A 22969-nucleotide genomic window follows, 5' to 3' on the forward strand; every position below is an offset into this window, starting at 1 on the left:
GATACACAGAATGCAGCTATCCACAGTGTGAATGTAACAACCGTCTCTCAGTATGCTCAGTATGGGGCTTGCTGTTCCAGATGGAACATTGCTGTGCTTTGAAACCATCACAGCCTCAGGACTGTCCTGCTTGAAATTAGGGAAGATCTGTCAATTTCAGTTCTCTCTGTTTCTCATATTTCCAGTTCTTCACATTTCTGTGGTAATTTGCATTGCTTTTAAAAAAGTCCACACGAAAATTCTTCAGTGTTTTAGTGCGAATTTCTCCTACTAAACAAATTTTTGTATGCAGTTTTGACTAGTGTACACATATTTGCAAGCAATGTATCCTAATTCATTTTGTATTTTATTTTCATTAATATATGAATTTTATGCACATTTCCCCCAATAATATATTATTATTATTATTATTATTATTATTATTATTATTATTATTATTATTATTATTATTATTATTATTATTATTTATACCCCGCCTTTCAGCCAAAGGCCCTCAAGGCGGCTTACAAAGAAAAATAAACACAGGTATAAAAATACAATATAAAAATACAATAAAAATACAATAAAAGCAATACAATTTACAAAAATTAAATTAAATAACAAATAACATTATAATAACAAATAAAATTAAATAACATTATCAAATAACATTATAATGAGTTAAGTTCTTTTTTAAAACAAAAACTATTGTTCCATCTTTTAAAACATTTCATTGTTCTGGCACACATCTTCATAGCTGCTAAGGTAGGGACACAAACAAAATAGAAGAAAAACTTACACATCTACATATTCATTCATTGATTATAATATATGTATTTTTATAAAAAATTCTTTGGTTGGAGAATGGCATTGCAAAATTTGGATAAGTGCAAATTTTGAAGGATAGCTGTGTTTTGGTTCTCATATTGTTTTGTTAAGTGTGAATTTGATAGATTTGTCTTTAAATGCAAACTTAATCAATTTTCTCTCCTATCCCTACTGGAAATTATATCCCTCCTTACCGTTGTTTCTTTGGTTTCCTTTTTAGCTCCCAGCTTTGATTATGGGGACATGCCGTCCCCCCTGGGAGAGTCGGAGAGCACCATCACCGTTTTGCTGAGGCCGGCGCAGGGCAGAGGTGCCCCTATCAGGTACAGGAAATCCCATCAACTCATGCAACACCTTTGGCCTTTGAGACAACACAAATCCTTTTCCCTGAATGGAAGGGGATTATGCCTTGACTACTTCTACTACTACTTGCTTAAAAAATAAAAAGAATTGTAGTTGCAGAAGTGGGTTGACTTTGGATCAGGACTACAGTGCTAGGAAAGAGCTGAAACTTTCCACCTTGTGTCATTTCCCCAGTTAAAATCACACCTTCAAGTTGCTATTCGTCTTGTAGAGCCAAGCATTCTGGTATCATACTAATACTTGTATGTTCTGTTCCACAGGAGAATGGGGTGGTGATGTTGTTGTTGGGGAATTGTACAGGTTAAAGGGGTAATCCAGAGGTGGGAAACCTTTTTCATCCCAAGGGCCACATTCCCTTCTGGGCCACAATCCGGGGGCCGCATAAAAGTGGTTGGGGTAGCAAAAGTGGGTATAGCTAGACATGCCCCACCCTCTATCCTCCATCCAGGCAAGCAAGAGGTATTATCACAGGGGCTCACTTCAGTCAGGTAAAAATCACTAGAAGAAGGTGCAGAGTATGGCCAGTTCTGCAAGCATTGCTTGTGATTGGTGGTGGCTGGTGTCCCTTGAGATTGTGGGGCAGAAGGTAGAGAGGCCAATAGAAGATGGAGCCAGAGTCAATGACAAGCGGAGCCAACTAATTCTGGTTTGGTCCCTATCCACCTGTCTGCTGAATTCTATCATGGCAACACTGAGACTAAAGAAGGGGAAGCTGACAGCCAGTGCAACTCCCTGGACTAGCTGTAAGTAAGAAGACAGGCAGGTGAGGAGTTGGCTGGTGGCAGACTGAGGTTGGTGGAGCAGCACTCCATTTGCACTAATGGGTCAGCCTCCACTGCTTGTGATGGAAGGAGGTGAGCTGATAGCTTCATGTCTCTTCCAAGGGCAGCTTTATTCTTCCTTGTGCATGCAACCAGCAGGCTGGGACTTCATTCAGACCCTTGGATGGGCACAGACGCTTTGTCATGAGCCATCCACGTCCAGAGCAAGAATGGAGGTGTGACGGTTGTGGTTGTCTCTTTGCCATCACTGTAATTGAAGGCCTGTATTTCTAAGAGTTGGTGAGCATGACAAAATTCAGTCAACACCTGGGATGGGGGAGAAATTTGATTTATTTCACATTTCAAGCCGAATTTATCAAATTCGCATTTTCTGAAAACATGAGAAGTGAAACAAAACCAGTCTTTGAACATCTCCGAATTTTGCAATGCAGTTCTCCAACCAAAGAATGTTTACAAAAATGCACATATTAAGGGGAAATGAGCTTAAAACCTGATATATTAGTGAAAATAACATACATTGCTTGCAAAAATGTGTGAATTCATTGAAACTGCATTCAAAAATGTGTTTTAAGGAGAAATTTGTGCTAAAATGCAGAAGGATTTTCATAAAGATTTTTTTTTTAAATCACAATTTTCTGCAGAAATTTGGACAACTGAGTTTAAGATTGGAAAAATAACACACACACACACATACACACACAGACTCCTCACCCCAAACATCTAGATGGAGAAGGTTTGATTATAATTTAATGCATTTTTTAAGAGCTGGTTTTAACAAGGTATGTGCTGAAGTGTGATATCTGCCTGTGAATCCTGTCGGATATTTAAACAAGCCCCTCTGACATGCTGCTATTAGCCTTTCTTATCTTGGCTGAAGGATAGAGAGAGTTACAAACAACCCCTCTCACTTGGCATCTTCAATTATAACCTTCAGAAAGCTGGGCCTGACTTGTGCAAAATTAGCTGGGCTTGGCATCCGTGATGCCTTCAAGTTGCAGGGCTGAGGCTGGAGAGAGTTCCTGTCTCTGTAGATTTCCTGGGGCTTTCTCTTGGATGAAGGGTCTGAGCAGCTGTCTTCGTGTGCCAGGTGCACCTGTTAGATGGAACCCTTTTCCTTGAGTTCTGGGAGCAAGAAAACACAAGAGCAGCAGTAGCAGCAAAATTCTGCTTCTAAGTTTGGCAGCTGCCTCTTCTGAGATGGCTTATATGTGTTTATTAGGAGAAATTCACACTTAAATGCTAAAAGAAATTCACAAGGATTTTTTTAAAAAAACCTTGCAAATTGCTAATGTGGAGAACTGTACATTAGTCAAAACTGCATACAAAAATGTGATTGTTATGAGAAATTCACACTAAAATGCTGAATAATTTTTATGAGGATCTTTTTTACAACCCCCCCCCCAAATTGCTGCAGAAATGTGGAGAACTGAATTTAAGTTTGGAAAAATGAAAACCAAGAAAAACCAAAATTGGCAGATCCATCTCTGTGTCTTGTACAACATAGGCATGGCACATTCTCAGAAAATGCCCTGGGAAAATGCTACATCTGCATAATTTCTGAGAATCAAAATGGGCTTATTGCCTATCCTTCCATGCAAGTCCAGGGGTGGGGAACCTTTTTTCAGCCCGTGGGCTGCATCCAGGGAACTTTCTAGGGGGACACATGCCAGTGGTGGGTGGGGCCAGAGACAAAAGTGGGTGAAGCAATGGATGCAGATTTTACTTTTGTATAGTAGGCTACTTTCTTCACATTGACACATCCCTCTTTATCCTCTATCTACACAAGCAAAAGTGAGTGCAAGGACACCTAGCCAGGCAAAAACACTTGAGGAGATGTGAAGCAGACATAGTGAGGGGTGTGGCTGGGAAGGGGCTGTGGCCTGGGAGTCACTAGAGCCAGATGGAGAGGACTGGAGGCCCACATTTGGCCCCTGGACCTGAGGTTCCATTCCCATGTCCTAGGCAGATGATTAACAGACAATCAATAGAATAGGGATGCAGTGTCATAGGGTAGAAACACACTTACTGTTGTGCCAGTTCCAATGCATCAGTACCTCTGTTCTCAAAAGGGGGTCACATGACGCTAGTCAAACTCCTTTTTACTCTTCAAACCTTGTCGGATCAGCTCCACTGCATTTTTTTCCAGCTTCAGGAAGATTGATTGCTAGATTGACTCCTTTGTCTTCCAGGTGTGGTCAATGCAAGCCCTTTGCTGCAGGCTCAGGTAGAGACAGCGATTGGCCCAGTGCTTTGCTGAGGGTGGTCCTGAAAGGTCTGAAGGCAGCAGTGATGGAGGGAGATGTGGCCAGAAGAGGACAAAGTCAGTTCAAAACACAGCCAGAAAAACAATTCTGTCTGCTTTTGAAGGGATTAGTATGCCCATATCCATAGATCCATAGTGCTCTCACCCTGTCCCACTACAAAATTATTTAAAAGCTGGAGTATTCTCCAAATAAAGGCAGCAGTGGTGCAGATGCTTCTCTTCCCTCTGAATATTACAGCTTAGTGTGGACTCCATCTGATTTTCCCCTTTCATGTTCTGTTCTCTTCCCAACCCATTTCCTTGACTGTGTTCCCAGCACGTACCAAGTCGTCGTGGAAGAAGACAGGCCCAGAAAGGTCAAGCGGGAGCTGGGTGGCCAGGAATGCTTTCCAGTGCCACTAACCTTCGACAACGCCATGTCCCGTGGCTCAGTTCACTACTTTGGAGCCGAGCTGCCCCCCAGCAGCCTCATGGAAGCCAAGCCCTTCACCGTAGGGGACAATCAAACGTACAATGGCTACTGGAATCCCCCCCTGGAACCCAAGAAGGCCTATCTCATCTACTTCCAGGCCATGAGCAACCTCAAAGGGGTGAGTAGCAATGTGTTGGTTTAAACTGTGACAGCTGGCAACCTTCCATAACCTCCAGATATTTGTGAGCTCCATGGTTACCACTGAACAGGCACGCAGGGAAGTCTCGCTTCCAGGTAAGTTGGAACATTAAGAGGGGGGGACACCTTACATTGGCCAGTCTTAACCTGATTCACAGCAGCATTTTGGGGCCAGCTCAGCCTCCTGGGATTCTTTTTGATCAAAGATGCTGGGGATTACACCTTGGACTTCATACAAGCTAACACAACATGGCTGTCTTAATGCAATTTGAAGTAATATTATTATTGAAAAATGATATCCTGCTTCTCACCACCTACATCTCAAAGCGTCCTACAACAATAAAAAAATGCAATATACAAAATTTAAAACATCAGTGAAACCCTAGACAGAAAGCCTCCGAAATTGTTTGGGAGCTCTGGGGGCTAACAAGAACAGGAGAAAACATCAGAGAGAGATTCATGATGCAAGGTCCTCCTGGAATAAAATGATTTTAACAAGGTGCTTGAACCTCAGTAGAGATGCTGCCTGTCTGACTTCTAGTGGGAGAGAATTCCACAGAGTTGGGCCCACAACACTGAACTTGTTGACATTCGTTTTGCTTCTAGTCCATGGGGGAGCATTAATAGTGCTCTCCTAGATCTCGTTATCAACTTGAGACATAATGCACATTGCCATCTAAAAAGTGTGTGTGTCTGTCTGTGTGATGGGAGGAGGGGTATATAAGATAATTAATTCCTGCGTCTATAAAAATTACGTACATAACTGCACCCCTGGAAATGAGATTGCTTGGATTTTCTTCAGGGTGGCTACAGAGAGAGAATGGTAGAGATCTAGCAAAAAGCATCTCAGCAAGAAGCAATTTATTTGACACCTGTCCTTGCAGTGACTGCTTGCATCTGCTAATATTAGGAGATGTCCTCTGAGGACTCTAGGGCTGTCCCCTACAGCTGCCCAAGTGGGCTGTACTGTCCTGAGCTGTGAGAAGATGAAGCTTGGCCTGGCTTCAGCTGTCCAACAATCACTGCAGAAACAAATCTGATCTGACTAACCCTAGGTTGTGTTCCATGTCTTGGCACAGCTGTTTCAAGATGATTGCTGGGGCAATTGAGGCATCCTCCAGAGGATCCCTTGATGCCTTGAGTTGACATGTTCCAGCAGCTCTGATCCACTTGGGGGTTGGGGATGCAGAGGACAGGCAATGCATTATTACACCCTGAGAAGCCGAAGCCTGTAGAGTTCTGAGGATGAGTGTCCTTACAGCTGTGGCAAAGAAGCAAAAAGGCTGCCACTGAGTGCAAATCAATAATTTCAAATAGAAAACATAGGAAGTTGCCTTAGACCAAGTCAGTTTATTTGTCCATCTAGTCCAGTATTGCTTCTCTGACTGGCAGCAGCTCTCCAAGGTCTTGGATCAAGACAGCTTCCCACTATCTGCAAACCGATCATTTCTATTAAAGACGCCAAGGACTGAACCTGGGACCTTCTGCGTGCAAAGTGTATGCTCTACCACTGAGCCATGACCTTGCTGCTGATACAGGAAGCCTCGCAATGGCGTTTGGCCACATAACGTGATTTGCAACTGCAAATCATGCCCCGCAACTTGATGCTGAATGCAGATCGCTCCCAAGGGGCCCATGTCTAGATCTACAGACTGGGGCAGGGAGGGTGGAGTTTTGCAATCCACAACAGTGCTGGGTCACGAAGTGTGATTTGTGATTGCAAATCACACCCCGCAACCTGTTGCTGCTCGTGGAATGGGCTTTCCACCTCCCTTCCAGACAACACCCCCCCACAGGTGTCCACATGCGGAGAGGCAGTGTGCTGATGTCACAATGTGGGAGGTGTGGCCGGCTGTATGTGTTGGTGCCTGAAGGCCCACCCTGATCTGGTGCTGGCTCTCATCAGATGTTGGGAAGCTGGGCAGGGGTTGGGAAAAAGGACAGTGTGGTTGAAATTGGGACCCATGCTGGGCCTAATTTGCTTGCCTTGGATGGGGGTGTACTCCCTCTGAAAGAACAGGTTCATAGCCTGGGGGTTACTTATGGATATCTTTGTCACTAGAACCCAGGTGACCTCAGTGGCTGGGAGTGCCTTTTCTCAGCTTTGGCTGGTAAGACAGCTGTGGCTGTTTCTGGACCAGGATAGCCTGACCGCTGTTGTCCATGCACTGGGAGCCTCCAGGCTGGATTACTGTAATGTGCTCTATGTGAGTGGCCTGGAAGCTGCAGCTGGTGAAAAATGTGGTGGTGCAACTGCTCACTGGGGAAGAACGTCACCAACATGTTACCCTGCTGCATATTAGCTACTGGGCTATGTTCAAGGTATTGGTTTGGGTGCATAAAGTTGTTTATCGCTTGAGACCAGGATACCTGAAAGATCCTCTTACCCCTTATATGCCCAGTCTATCACTGTGCAATGCAGGTGAGGACCTCTTGCAGATACCATTTCATAAGGAGGTTCATTCTGCACAAGAGGAATCAGGCCTCTAGTGTTGTGGCACCTCCTCTTTCGAATTCCCTCTCTTTAAATATTAAACAGGCGTTGTCTTTGTTTCCGTTTTGGCAGCTGCTGAACACCTTCCTCTTTCAATAAGCCTTTTAAGTAGAGACCTTATCCCAGTCTGCATTTGTGTTGAAACTGTTTTTAATATGTTTTTACCTTTTTTTTTTAAAAAAAAAGGGGTTTTGTTTTTATGAAATTTTATAGTTTTTTTTAGTGTTTTGTTGTTTGTTTGCCACCCTGGGCTCCTTCTGGGAGGAAGGGTGGGATGATGATGATGATGATAGACCTGGCGTAGATAGTACTGATTTAGATTGATCAATGGTCTAACTCAGTATAAGGCAGCTTCCTACGTTCCTATATCCTTTGGAGCATCAGAGAGCAAGTCTTCACCCTCGTCGATGGGACAGCCTTCGTTTCTGACCACTGCTGCCAGATTTATAATGTTATCTTTATACAACTCTGGTGTGACCTTAGATTGGGTTGGAATACTATGTACAGTTGTGATTCCTTCACCATGTTTCGAAAAGTAGATTGTAGAGCTGGAAAAGGAGCAGAACATGGCAAGCAAAATGTTTATGTGACTGAAGCACTTTCTCTTTGAGGAAAACCGCCCGAAAAGCATTTGGGGCTGTTTAGCTTGGGAAAAAAGACAACTGGGGTGTGTGTGTACATGATAGAGGTTTCTAAAATTATGCATGGTGTAGAGAAAGGGGATGAGAGAGATGTGTTCCCCCCTACCTGATCCATAACGCAAGAAGGCTGCATACAGACCATAGGTTTAAAAGACATGGCTTTCTCCAAAGAATCCTGGGAACTGTAGTTTGTTAAAGGGGCTGGGAATTGTCGCTCTGTGAGGGGTAAACTGCAGTTCCTAGGATTCTTTAGGGGAAGCCATGACCTTAAAATGTACGGTGTGTATGCACTTGAACTTGGGGTCACCCAGTTACACGGTTGGACAGTAGATTTCAGGACAGACAAGAGAAAATACTTTCTCACACCATGCATAATTATCAGTATTGCAAAAAGTGGTGGCGGCAGCAGCCACAAGCCTAGATAGCTGAAAAATGGGGTTAGACAAATGCATGGAGAATAATTCAATTAAAGACTATTGGCCATGATAGGTGAATGAGACCTCCAGGTTCAAAGGTAGTGTCAGTTCATCTAATAGCAAACTTGGGTGGTGAGTGCCAACAGGAATGGAGCCAAATGGGGCCACCGTGAAACTAGAGGAAACTATTGGCATGCTGATGGAGAACCCCAGAATATCCAGAATGTTTTTTTAAAAATCCCTTTAAACAAACAAAAAGAAAACTAACCCTCCCCCCTCTATTGAGCATGCTCACTAACCCCTAAACCTTGAATGCTGGTTGGAAAAGAGAAATGGAAAAGTGGTGGACGTAGGAGTGGAAGAGCTCCTTACAGTTAATAGCATCCTAGTGGAGAGCAAGGTTAGCTGGCTCGAACTCTGAGCAGGAACAGTCTGTCTGGGAGATGAGGATACTCTGCAACATTTTGTGGCAGGATGCATCTGACTAGCCAGTGTAGGAAGCAGAAAGCTGTCATATGTGAGTAGTCAGTCTAATTCTTAGGACTCACTAAGGCCCCATCTGCACTATACATTTCAAGCAGGATCATGCCACTTTAAACAGTCATGGCTTCCTCCCCCCAAAGCATCCTGGGGACTGTAGTTTGTTAAGGGTGCTAAGAGTTGTTAGGAGACCTGAATTCTCACAGAGCTACAATTTCTAGAGTGGTTTAACAGTCAGTCCCTCTTCCTGGGGAGCCCTGCAAACTGGAGCTCTGTGAGGGGAATAGGAACACAGGAAGCTGATTTATACTGAGCCAGACCATTGGTCCATCTAGCTGAGCACTAACACTGGCTGGCAGCAGCTCTCTAGGGTTTCAGGCACGAGCCTCTCCCAGCCCTACTTGGAGATGTTGGGATCTGCTGCATCCAAAGCAGATGCTCTGTCATTGAGTTATGGCTCTTCCCCAACAACTCCTAACAACTTTCCGAGCAACTCTTGACACCCTTAACACACGGCAGTTTCCCATATTCTTTGGGGAAAGCCATGCCTGTTTAAATGCTATAGTAGTGCTTTAAATGTATAGTGCAGATGGGGCCTCAGTCTCTCATGAGCCCAGGATGGTAATGTTTGAGAGAGGCTGTTGATTTCACGGTCCAGCTGCAGGGAGGCTGGAACAGCTGCAGGGAGAGGGGGTGTCTTGGAAAGCTTTTCTGCGCTGGCTGGGATTCTTTCCATCCTCTGCCTTATTGATGCAGTCTGATTCTGTGCGCTCGGCGTCCAAATGTTCCAAATGGCACAACAAGGAATCTGAACATCATAAGTAGATACCATGCACATTAAGGAGAATGATGCCCATTTGTTTCATCTTCATTCCCCCATCTGCAGCGCTTGCATTGTTAGCATGTCATTTTGGCAGGTGTGCAGACAATGCAGGGGAACGCTTTTGGGGATCCCTTGGGCAGAGGAGACTAAGAGGGAGGAGGTGGACAGGGCAGGGAAGAAAGTGAATGACAAAACAGTCGCTTGGCTTGGCAAGAGAGATGACTCGAACTCCCTAGACTCTTGCGCTTGAGGCACTGCCGAGCCTACAGCCTGTCTGTTTCTCAGGACTGGCCAGGGAGGGGACTCTGCCAACCTGGTAGGTGAGATTCTTCTCAATCCATAAGGCTTAACTCTGCAGGGATTCGGTGCCAAGCAGCAGATTCTTCTGTAAACAGTTGTGATTGCCAATGGCAGCATTACAGTTGAAGAGCTAGCTTTTAAATCAGCGATGGGGAACTTCTGATGTTGCATATGTTGTGGGGCTGCCAGCTTCCATCAGCCCCAAATCAGCACCCCCAATGGCCAGGTGATAGGAGTTTATAGTCCAACAATATTTGGAGGGTCACAGATTCCTCATCCCTGATTTAAATCAATTTCTGTGGGATGCAGTGTGTGTGTGTGTGCATACGTGCATGTATGCATATGCACATGGCACAAATGAATAGGTGAGGCTGCCTTATACTGAGCTGGATCATTGGTCCATCTAACACAGGATTGGCAGTGAGTCTCTGGAGTAGTGGGCAAAGTTCTTATCAGTTCTATGACTTGATATGCTTTTGTATGTGTGCATATCTGTGAACTTCTGTATGGGGAACCTTTGGTCTTCCAGATCCTGCTGAACAACAATTCCCATCAACCCCAGTAAGTATGGCCAATGGCTAGGGATGATGGGAGATGTAGTTCAGCAACATCTAGAGAGCTGAAGGTTCCCCATACCTGTTCTATATTCTAAGTGCATAGTCTCTTGTTGAATGATGGCTCCTTTCCTAACTTCTGGGCCAATGATAAGCAGTTGACAAGGCTAGAGGCATTCACACATACAACCATGGCTTACTCTAACCATAATTTCCTATGCACTATTGTCTTACATCTCGGTAGCCAGGTGAGCACCTGGGACAGGGAGCCAAAACAAACCAGGATTAAGCCAGGGTAACATATTCAGACATAATGGGAAACCATTATTAACCCAACTTGAGATTCCAAAACCAACTTCAAACCATGATTTCTTATTCTGGTTTATTGACCACAGACAAACCTTAGTTAGTTGGCTGGCGTGCCTTTACCAAACAAGCCACAGTTAAGCTAAACAAAGCACATATTTGTGTTACATGTGAATCCACCTCTGTATACAGAGAGTTGCTTTAAGGACCACAGTCCTTAGTGGTAGGGATTCTGTTCACACCTACTCTTCACCTTGCAAATAAATTGGAATTTTTTGAGCATTCATATTGATCAATTGAGAAGGTGTGATGGGATATTTGAATGTTTGGTTTTTGAAATTTTTGGCATGAGACTGCTATGACGGCATGCAAATGGGCAGAAAATTCCCATTGTAAAAATACTGAGTAAGTTTTCACTGGGTTTTGTCCTCCCTTCCCTCTTATGAAGCAGAGTTGGTAGAAGAAACAATTTGGCTTCATGGACCAGTAAGATCTGCCTCTCTTCTCTTCTCTCATAGGAAACAAGACTGAATTGCATCCGAATAGCCCGGAAAGGTAAATGTTCTTCTTAGTATGCTTTGTGTATTTTTCTCTGTTGCCAGCTGGCCTTTCTGATTCATGCTCTCTTGCTGAATAACACGCATTAGTTTTCATTTCCATAGGCTAGGCCAGAGGTTCCAAATTATGGTCTGAAGTTTAAATCAGACAGTGACATTTAAAAACCAAACATTCAGAGACATAGCAAATGCATTTTTATGCGCGTGTTCTCCTGGTATATGCATTTTGGTATGCATTACTGGGCTGGAGAGCTGCATTGCAAAAGTCAGAGTAGTGCGAATTTCGCAGGATGGCTGTGTTTAGGTTTGCATATTTTTTCAGAAAGTGCAACTCCCCCCCACCCTTTAAATGCATACTGAATGGAACTTCTTCCCATCCCTAGTTCAGACAGCCCAAGCCTTTGGTCTTCTGTGCTTGGCATTGCTTTTCCTACTCCTTACCTCTTTTTTTAAAACAACTTTTTTTTTAATTAAAAAAAAACACTTTGTTTATATGGTGACTTGGTGCCCTACAAGGTATAAATGCCAGTGACACCCCGTCCACCAGCAGTCTTAGTTTGCCCAGATGCACTTGTGTGAGCTTTAAAACAGTATGGATGTAAGCAGCAGTTCTTACCAAGATATTGCAGTGGGGTTGAGGCCCAATCCACATACACCCAGTTGACACGCCATAGCGTAGAGTAAGCCCTGACAGCCAGCATTTGGGTTGTAGCCAGCTAAGAGCAGACACATTGAAATTTATAGACCTTGGTTCATCACATTGGTTAACTTCAGTGGGTCTGCTCTGAATAGAACTTAGTTGGATAGAACCTGTTGGCTTCTATCCAAAGTAGTGCTCAGCCTCTCATTCTGTTAGTGCAAGGATTTATGCTTGCACAATGGGATTTTCTCCCCCCTTTCTCCCCCCCGTGCCCCCTAAATCTGTTCAGGGTTTCCCCCCAACCCTCCAGAGCAGTTTTGGAGAGGGTGTAGGTTGTATGCAAGGAAGGAGGGGAACAGTTCTATTGCACAAGCATAATTCTTTGTGCTTGTAGAATGTGGGCATTGGATCCAGCCCTTGTCTTCCCCCCACTCTGGAAGTCAACCTAAATTTACATATATGTTAGCATATGTAAATTTTATGCAGCTTTGTATCTAGAAAAACACCTGAGAAAAAAATCCCACAAACACCTCTTGTCTTCCCTGGGAGTAAAAACACAGCGATAAATCAAACAACCATTTCCTGGCCCTTTCATGAGATCTGAATTAGGGTGCCCAAAGCAGCCATCCACTGGAGGCTAGTGGCTCTGATGTCAGTGGGGCAGTGAAGTTCCTGCACCGTAGACAGCTCTTTGGAAGTTTGGACTAAACCCTGGAGGGGATTCACTACACCGCTGGCATTAGAGCTACCAGCCTCCACTGGAGCCATCCCATGCTGCATAATGGCAGGGCTGGCCCTGAGCTGTAGAGCCGTGCCCTTCCCGTCTCTGTTCGATTTGCTTGGTGTCTGAACCTGAGAATGGTGGTTAAGTCCTACCGAGTTATTTACCAAGGTTATCTCTGGCCATCAGGTCAGCCACTGCATGAAGCTCTTTCCAGAAATGGAAGGGGCATGGAGAGAAGTGGAGGATTGGGCAATAAGAATCTACACATACCCTAACACAGTCTTCTGGAGCCTGTGGCCCTCCAGGATGTTGTAGACATCAGCTGCCATTTTCTCTGGCCGTTGGCTACGCTGACTGGGGATGATGGGAGTTGTAGTTCAACAGCATCTGTGTACCCAAGTTGAGGGATGTGCTAGTATCAAAGACTAACACTTCCAGGTGACTTGAATGGGCCAGATCAGATGATACTTTCTCCAGGCACTCAGTATCCATGGTAGGGAGTGAGAATGAGAGTATGACTTCTCTCTTTGCTCACCCATTGTAGCTCCCCCTACCCGCCCGGATCGTTGGATGATGGAGAAGAGAAAATGTGATACAGGGTAAATGCACGTACATAGGAAGTCAGACCCACTGGTCTATCTAACCTCAGTGACTCTCCACCTCCATTTTCTGAATGCGGAAACACACAATGCTAGTAAAACTCTGCCTCTTTTTACTCCAAAACTTCAGAAGTTGCAGCTTGAGTGCATTTTGCTTTGAAATCAGCTTCACATAGACTTCAAAAAAGATTGGCCATCAACCCCATTGCCACTCCAGGTCCTTCTAATGAAAATGCTTTGCTGTAGGCTCAGGCAGACACAACAATCAGCCCCACCCTTTGCTGTGGGCAGTCCTAATCAGCAGTGGGGAAGGGAGATATTTCCAGTCTTGGGCAGAGTCATTTCAAAATGCAGCCAGAGAAAATGGTCTGGCTGCTTTTGAAGTGACTAGTGTGTCTGCAGTCTAAGCCTAAAATATATGAGCTCTAAAACAAACAGAAATGTAGATGCTCCTCAAATTGAGTTTTTTGTGTAGATGTTTTTGTACCATAGCAACATGCTCAAGGCTTAAATAAGAAATGAATTCTTCCCAGGCACCTGGATAATCCATTGTCCTTTGCTGCTGCAGAACTGAAACATTTGTTTTGGGCTAAAAATAGCACCGCCAAATAAAGAATAATGTGGTTCTTGTAGGAGAACAAATTTCTGTTTTCTAAAGCCATGTCATATTTGGGGGGCTTTTTTTTTTAACCTTGCTGACATATGTTAGTACCTGGCAACGCAAACAATTGATTTGGTCTGCCATGAATTCTGGACATGTTTGGCATTTTATACCAGCGGCTGGCAATATCAGCCAGAGCAATTGTGTTGCTGGCCATCACCACGAGTGACTCCTCTGAGTAAAATTTATCAAGGAGATTTCTCTCTCTCTCTTTCTCTCTCTGGCTCCTGGAATTTCAACAAATAACAAAATGCTCCATTTTTCAGGGAGATTAAACTTCAAGGGCCCCGTGCATTTAATAAAATTCATTGTGCTTGGCTAATATATTTTGCTCCCTTTTGGATTCAGGAATGGGGAGAGGATTGGGATAAACCCATAATAAAGCAAGTTTAAAAATTGCAGCTCAGTGAGAAGTGAAAAATAGGCATAACTGTGTAAGTACAAAGCTATAAAGCTACAAAGATATTGTAGAATATCAAAAGACAATGGGGATTCAAAACCTTGTGATCAGGGATGGAAATGGAAATTTGTCAATATCTCTTCTCTCAGGTTCCAGTCTTAAATTCAGTTCTCCACATTTCTGCAGCAATGTTTCTTTTGGAAAAAAATCTCATGAAAATTATTCAGCATTTTAGTGCAAATTTGCCCTAATAAACATGTTTGTATGCACTTTATCTTTGCAAGCAATTTCTCCTACCATAATGCATTTTTGTATGTTATTTTCACTAATGTATTCCTTTCAAGCACACTTTCCCCTAATAGGTGCATTTCTGTAAACATTGGTTGGTTGGTGAATTGCATCACAAAATTTGGATAAGTGTGGATTTCAAAGGATGGCCATGTCTCACAGTTGAGGAGAGAGTGGAGCAGAGATGTTGGACTGGTTCTCATACTGTTTTGGAAAGTGCAGATTTGATAGGATTCGGCTTTAAATGCAAACTGAATCAAATTTCTCCTCTCCCCTACATGCAGTCGTTTTCTAGGGACTTGTAGCAAAAAGAAAGCAGTAGATGGAGAGACTCCTTTTTCGTTGTAGGGGTGACACTCATGTTACGCAGCCCCATTTCCTTAAGCAGTGAGAATTTGAAGGGACAGTGCCAGGTTTACAGTGCCATCCTATGCGTGTGTACTTGGAAACAAGTCCCACTGAATTCAATGGGTCTCAGTGAGGCAAGTGTTTATAGCAGAGGTGAGCAGAAGGGATATTGGGATGTACTGGTAAGTGATCAACCAGCAGCCCCAACAATCCTAAAATGGCCTTTCCGGTACCAGAGATGCCGATTGGGTAAGTTTATGCAAAACTAAGCAAGTCACAGGTGAGCATATCCTGATTATTATGGCTTGTTTATGCTTCCTACACTTCTATTCTATGATGCATTTCAGCTCAAAGCTCCAACCAGTTGGGACTGTGCTGCTTCAGATGATATTCCTTTCTCCTTGATATGCAAAGTTTTCTAAGTTCAGGGAGTGTTTCTCTTTCTTTCTTTGTTCAGCACAATCAATCTCCAATACGCATTCCGAAGCAGTGCTGTCTCAACAGGCTGTGTGCCGCTTTAGGCTGGAATTTGTTTATCTTGTGATAAAATGGTACCTGACACAATGGTATGTGCTAGAAATAAGCCACAATTATCAGGATTTTCCCACCAGTTAGAGTTGGCACCCTCAGACATCCTTCTTAATGCTCACTAAGGCCCCCTGCTCTTGGAGGTAGGGTATTAGCATTATTGCATTGTGAAGTCTGAATAGCACTTGCTGGTAACCGCAAGAGGGGAGAGTTGGTGAGACCCAGTCTGCATCTGTGCAGGAATTGCTTTTTAAGATGTTATTATTTTTTTAAGGTGTTTTGTTTTGATATGTTTTAAAGTCTTGTTTTTAGGTTGTTTTAAAGTGTTTTTGTTTAACACCCTGGGCTCCCTCTCAGAGGAAGGGTAGGATATAAATTTAATGAATGAATTATTGAGTAAAAGAGGTTTCCATTTTTTTCTGCCTCATTCTCAGGGCACTTTAGAATTTCATCTGAATTTTGGTGGGTGTCGGGTTTTGAGCTCACTTGATTGCTGTGAGATAGCTGAGGGTGCTGTGCTTTGTGTGTGTGTGTTTCTTTCCAGTAAGCATGTCCCCAGCACTCTGCAGCCTCCCCAACTGCCCCCATCCTGACCCGATAAGGCCCCATGGGAGTAGTTAACTCATGACATCTTCCCCTGGGCTGTGATTGAAGCACACGCACCTGGGTAGGCTGCAGAATGCAGACCACTGGTGAGATGATTTGCTGAATGAAAGAAACGACACTTGCATGCATCCCTTTTACACCTCAAGAAAAAGGTAAATGCAGCAAAAAAAATGTACCCCACCCATGAGAACTTTAATGAAATGTTGACTCCACTTCAATAATTGTTGAATGTTTCTCATCAATTGATGAAGAGTGTTTCCAAAAAAAAGAAAGAGAAGAAACCACAAAGGGTTGCAGGGGGCTGAATTCAACTAAGTTGGTGTGCTAGTGGAAGCCAGTGCAAGGCTTCCCACTTGTGCAATGGGACTTTCCCCCTTCTCTTCCTCCCCGTGCCCCTGCATCCTCACCAGATCTACTCCAGAGGGTCAGGAGAATCCCTGGAACAGCGCACAAGGGGAGGAGTGGAGATATTGTTCAGTCGGGCAAGTAGAAATGCTTGGACTGACTGAACAATCTCATTAGTACTATGTTGAAAATAACCCAGGATAATTTTTCATCATCATCATTATCATATATTTCAGAAATAATAACTTTTAAAATGTCCATCCTCCCTACCCAGCTGCCACCCTGCCTTTCTTTTTAAACTATTGTTATTGTTTTATTGTGTTGGGAAATGTATCTCATTTTATCCTGCATTTTAAATGAATCTGTTGTCAACGGCGAGCCACATCAGAACTGATAAGCATGCCAAGTGTGGTGCTTGAAGATAGCAGCCCTGTTCTTAATTTTTTTATATACTTTTCCAGCCAGTAGCAGAGCAGATGGGTGGCTCTGGAGGATTGGGTGGTCTTCCACACCTCTTTTCATGTTTGTCTGTAATCCTGGCATGTCCTATCCATTGGTCTGTTAAATAGGGATTGCAAAGTGTCCCTTTTCAACTGAGTAAATGGTGTGTGTGGGAGGGGGGCAGGAAGTATGGGATGGCATTCTCTGGAAAGCAGAACTGGAGCTGTCTGGAGTTATGCACATGAATCAAGCTGGCAGGAGACTTGCTGGGAGCAAACGTATTGTGGAAGTCACACTTGCACACAGTGTTAGTTTCAGTTTAGTTTATTGGTCAGCCAAGAAGGCTCTGTTTCTTCCTGCAGCGACTGACATGGGAAAAACAACAACATGCTGCAAAATACAGTGTAAAGCAACAGTAAATCCAGAGACAGACTGATGATGATGATGATTTATTACATTTGTATACCGCCCCATAGCCAAAGCTCTCTGGGTTGTTTACAACAATTAAAAACATTAAAAACAAATATACAAATTTAAAAACACTTAAAAAAAACAAATTAAAAACACATCCTAAATTGATGGCTTGAATCTCTATGAAAACTCCCTCTTCAAGTTTCTGGGCCTGGATAGTGTAGGCTTATTTTATTATTAATTAAATTTATATCCCACCCTTCCCCCCGAAGGAGCCCAGGTAAGCAAACATAACAAAACAATTTAACAGCAACAAAAAGCATTCTAAAAATGGCTGAAAAACATTCTAAAACACAGTTACAGTTTAAATACATCTTTCCATCCAGGGATCTCCAGGTTGCCAAGAGGAGTACCCTTTAGCCATCAAATGCCTGAGTAGACAGCAATGTTCTTAACTTCCTCCTGAAAGTCAGTAGTGATGGAGACAGGCACACCTCATTGGGGAGGGCATTCCACAAACAGGGAGCCACTACTGACAAAGCCCTATCAAGACACCACTGACAAGGCCGTACGGATCAGCACCAACTGGGAAGCCCCCAGTGGCACCACCACCACCAAGGCCTCGCCTGTTGATTGTAGGGTCAGAGATGGTTGATGTCCAATGCTAGTCTTTCTCAGGGTAGACTAAATGAAGTTAACTTAGATTTGTTAATTTCAGTGGGTCTACTCTGAGTAGAACTAGCATGAGATACAGTCCTGTGTCACCATGAGATCCCCCAGGTTGGTTTCCATTGATTCCACAGAATCAAAGCACACTCCTGTGCTGGATGTCAACAAGTGATGCTGCTGAATATTATCTGAGCATACTTTGAAAATGGAATGTAGCTAGTTCATAATGCTTGCCAAAGTGCATGGCAAGTATTATCACCTCAAAATATTGTTCCCTGGCTCAGATTGTGACGCCCTTCTACCCTGCCTTCTGACCACCTACCTTCAAGCCCCTTTGCTTCAGCTATTCCTTTCATGCTGGTCCAGTGGTGGCAAAGGAACGGAGGAATGTTTCTATTCCTGCTCCCTCTCTCCTCTTTGATGCTTGGCATGCTGCCACGGCTGTGTGTCAGGTGCCAGGACAGGGGCATTGCTAGGCACATAAAAGACTGAGGGCACAGAGCCCACCACAAATTTGCATATGCTAAGTTATAGTTATAGATGCAAATTTAGGCTGACTTTTAGAGGGGGGGGGAAACAAACTCTGGCTCTCAGGGCTTATTCAGAGCTATGGAATGCCAAGAGGATTTTCTGGCCCCAGTACACTGTGTTATATTCAGTGTTGTTCTAAGTTAAAGTCACTTTAAATGTTTTGCTCCAGCAGAATATTGTTGCATAAGGGAATGAATGAATTTATTTCGGTCATGGACCAGCCAAAGGATAAGGGAATGCCTAAACTGGTTGCTGGTAACTTCATTGCACAATAGATGGCAAAATCTATTGTGCAGTGAGTTTCCGCCAGTGCAGCTATTGTGTTGGATTCCCCTGTTGTGCAGCATTAAAACTCACTTGTCTGCTAGCGGAAGAGCACTTGTGCTAATTGGCAGGGAATATTGGATGCAGTTCACTGTGTGCGAACTGTACCCTCCACTCCACCCATAATCTGTTGGTAAGAATTGCTGCTTATGTACAGATTAAAACTCATACAAGGGCTTCTGGGCAAATGAAGATGGTGGGTGGTTAGTTTTTTCACCAGCACTGAGCCTTGTGGTGCTCCCAAACAATTTGCAAGATGATATTGATAATGGTAATATTATTAGTGCTTTTTGGTAAAAAAAAGAAGTGTTGTTACTAATATCTTGATAAAAGGGCCATGGGTGCCAGCATAAAGCGGTTGCCATTGGCACAAAAAAAAAAAGAGGTGATGTACTCCATACTGGTGAGTTCTGTCACAAACAAGCTCTCCTCCCCTTCTTCCTCCAACTCCTTCTTCTTCTCATTATTATTATTGAAAGAGAGAAGCAGCAGAAGATCTAGGGCCTGGCAAAGAACACTGAAAGCTCTGACTCTGATGGCTTCCCCGAACAATGTCACTGGCAGGGAGCACTGGGAACTGTCATTTTCCCAGTGCTACTGACATGCGTTAATAGCAATGAGAAAACAACTCCTGTTGGTGTTCCTTGTGCTTGACATGCAGCCAAAACAGCATGCCAGCATAACAGGAACAGCAAGAAAGGCAGGTGTGTACTGGGGGTACAGGGGTAAGGGGAGGCAGGCAGGTGGGTGAAAGTGAGGATTCTGGGGACTTTCAAAGAGGGTTTGCAGGGGGGATTGGATGATACTGTTTCTATTATTATTATTATCATTATTATTATTATTATTATTATTATTACTACACAGTTTTAAAATACATAATTAACAAGATTTAAAAACAACTTAAAATCACATCGCAAAAAATAAGGTGGGTCTTCAAAATATACATCTCAGGTGTCAGAGGTCAGTTCAGGAGATGCGTCTTCAGCATTCGCTGAAAACTGTATACAGTAGTGAACTTGCCAGACACACCTTGATGTGGAGGGAGTTCCACAACTTAGGGACTACCAAAGAGAATGCCCTCTCCTGGGCCACCACCCTTCAAGCTTCTGAGAGTGGCGGACCTACCAAAAGGGCTCCTCTGTTGATCTCAATGTCTGAGAGTGTCTGTAGGGAAGGAGGCGGTCTTTCAGATATTTGGGACCTAAGCCATTTAGGGCTTTAGACATAACATGAGAACTTTGAATTGGGCCCAGAAATGAATTGGCAGCCAGTGCATTGTGGGCACACCAGCATCTGGACTAGGTTGGAATTGGCATTGGGGGGGGAGAGCTATTTTCTGATTTGGGGGAGAATATTTATGTGTGTGTGCGTGTCCACATGTGTGTGCATTGTTCTCAAGCCTGATTGGGGGAAGGTCACTTGTCACTGAAGTTAAACTATGTAGGTAAGGACAGGGGATGAGCAGGAGTGACAGGATTTTAACGCAGAGCTGAAAGCTGCCAAGGCCCACAGTTATATCGGTGCAGACAGAGCATCAGGGAATGGAACGAGCACTGCCAGAACCCAAAGCATGTTTTGTAGTGGTTTTTTTGTGCAATGATTGCTTGCCATTTTAAAACAGGGGAACCTCAAGCCCGGGGGCCTAATGAAGTTCTCTGGGCTCCCCTATCCAGCTCCCCCTACTGCCCATGTCTCTCCACAGGCCACACCTCTCACCAGCACTGCTCCACACTAGGGGTATAAGGAGGCAGCGGTTTCTGTTCTGTCCTGCGTTCATCGTGATCTGTGCTGTTTCCATTCTGCTGAAGTTCAGTTTCCACCAAAACCCATGTTATTCGTCTCACTATTTGGCATGGCTGAAACAAATGTAATTAACTGCATAATGAATTACATAATTAACTGCAATGGAAGCAGTAGTGTAGTGGCAGATTCAGAAGTGCATGGTCCCTTCCTGATAGCCACGGCATGCCCCCTCCCAGTCACACCCACTTCTAAGGTTATAGAACTTTCTAAGACTATACAATAAAATGAGCTTTCGGTCTCTTTGTTGGGAGTTCTGTTGACCGAAGAATGCAGGATGAGGGTATGCCTTTTTGAGGTTCAGCAAGAAGAACATGATAGCTTCTAGAAGACTCTTTTCAGCAGTTAACACATTCTCCTTTCATACTGATTGGTGCGTAGGCTGCTGGAGGCATTGGGATCCAGCTGGGATCCTGCTCCTAAAAAAGTAAAGGGTGTGCAACCGCTGGACAACTACATCCCTAAATGGAACATGAGAAATAATGTAGAAAATAATATGATTTATGTAACATTTGCAGACAAAAAAAACACCCCACAGTGGTGACTATTGCCCCTTGTATTTGCTTGTATGATTTCCGTTCTTCACCTTGGACAAACCACCCCCGTTTCCATTTCCAATCGAATTCTCTGACATCCCTGATTTGCAGTCTGCCCAAGTTGTTTTGCCTGGCCGGAATATGCCCTTGAATTGTGTCAATGCCTCTTGCTTGCCTGGTTGGAAGTGTGTGTGTGTACTCTGATTTATGTGGCTGAAATGCAGCCTGCTGTACAAGACTAAGAGTCACATCCGTTGCTGCACCCACTTTTGTCCTCTGTCCACACCCTCTTTTGCCTCTGGCCCCCTCTCCACCAGCGTGCAGCCCCTGATGGTTACTCACAAAGTAATGTCACCCTCAGGCTGAAAAATATCCCCTATCCCGTTGTAAAACAAGGTTTGTTTTTTTCATTTTTCTGCCTCACCCACCGGAATATACTCTTGGGCGTCTGGATTCTTATTTCTTCATGTAAGGGCCACTTAATATTTGTGTAACAGAGCTAGCACAGGGGATTTCTCCTTGTCACAACGTGGCCCATTCTTTGGTGAACGGAAGACCAGGTATTTTTGGGGTAGAGAACTTGTATTTTGTGTATGTTTGATTGGATTATTTTTATTTAATTCAGGATATGCAGAAGACTCTTTTTTTAATGTGGAATTAGATTGGATTGTTTGCTAGAACATTAAACAGGCATTGGGTATGCTTGGCTGAGAATGTGCTTTGAATGGCCATGAAACTCTGTCCAGCCTTTTCCAGACTGAGCTGTAGGAATGACACACATGCCTCTTTGTGGCTTGGCCTAGCTCACGTTGCACTCAGCTGGGTAACAAGCATACTGCAGGGCGTGGCTGGCCTAACGTCTGCCCAGGGGGCAACAACTGATTGGATTTTTGTCTTGCTTTTAATTGCAAAGGCCACACAGACAGATGGGACTGTCAGATTTCCACAAGGGCAGTTCAAGATGTCAAGGATCCGTTCCCAACTATTGAGTAGGGATGTCAGTCATTGTGTTGTAAACCCACATCAGTGCATGAAGACATCATTCCTATACTAAATGTAGGAAACGGCCTTATACCAGCTATTTTACATTACCATATTTTTTTTCTTTTGGACTGAATATTTCTAAATATAATAAAGAAGAAATATCAGTACTATTTCTCCTTCTAGCTCAGTATTGTCTACTCTGACTGGCAGCAGCTCTCCAGAGCTTTCAGGAAGAGTTCTTTCCCATCATCTACTAGCTGATTCTAAATTAAGGAAAATAATACAAAACTGAAAATTTCAGGGACTGAACCTGCATGCAAAGCAGGCGTCCCATCAACGAGCTAAAGTCCCTTCCTAACAGTTTCTAAGCTTCTGTCCCAAATCTTAACAGATTGCCCTTCTTCTTTTTAGCTTGTGTCATGCTTTCTCAGGAGTAGGGATAGGGGATGAAATTGATTCAGTTTGAATTAAAGGCAAACGTATCAAATCTGCACTTTTCAAAACAATATGTGAACCGAAACACAGCCATCCTTCAAAATTCGCAGCTCTCCGAATTTTGCAGTGTGGCCCTCTAGCCAAGTAATGCCTATATTAGGGGAAAGTGCACATAAAAATGCCTATATTCGTGAAAAATAACATACAAAAATGCATTCTGTTAGTGGAAATTGCTTGCAAAAATGTGTATATTAGTCAAAGTGTGCATGTTTATTAGGATAAATAAATTTGCACTAAAATGCT

General features: G+C 43.7%; 1 protein-coding gene across 6 annotated transcripts in view; it reads left to right on the forward strand.

The window, feature by feature from the left end:
- The window catches only part of PTPRU (protein tyrosine phosphatase receptor type U), a 580511-nt gene that overhangs the window by 394169 nt on the left and 163373 nt on the right, over positions 1-22969 (forward strand). For all 6 annotated transcript variants that reach the window (XR_009759096.1, XM_061596132.1, XM_061596131.1 and 3 more), the window contains 3 exons: positions 1028-1130; positions 4532-4805; positions 11358-11394. Coding sequence is in view for 5 of the 6 variants with exons in the window: in XM_061596132.1 (XP_061452116.1) it covers positions 1028-1130; positions 4532-4805; positions 11358-11394 (414 nt within the window). In the remaining variant the exon portion in view is untranslated. The remainder of the gene's footprint in view (positions 1-1027; positions 1131-4531; positions 4806-11357; positions 11395-22969) is intronic.

Source organism: Rhineura floridana, chromosome 15 (genome assembly GCF_030035675.1).
Source record: "Rhineura floridana isolate rRhiFlo1 chromosome 15, rRhiFlo1.hap2, whole genome shotgun sequence".
NCBI classification, from domain to species: Eukaryota; Metazoa; Chordata; class Lepidosauria; order Squamata; family Rhineuridae; genus Rhineura; species Rhineura floridana.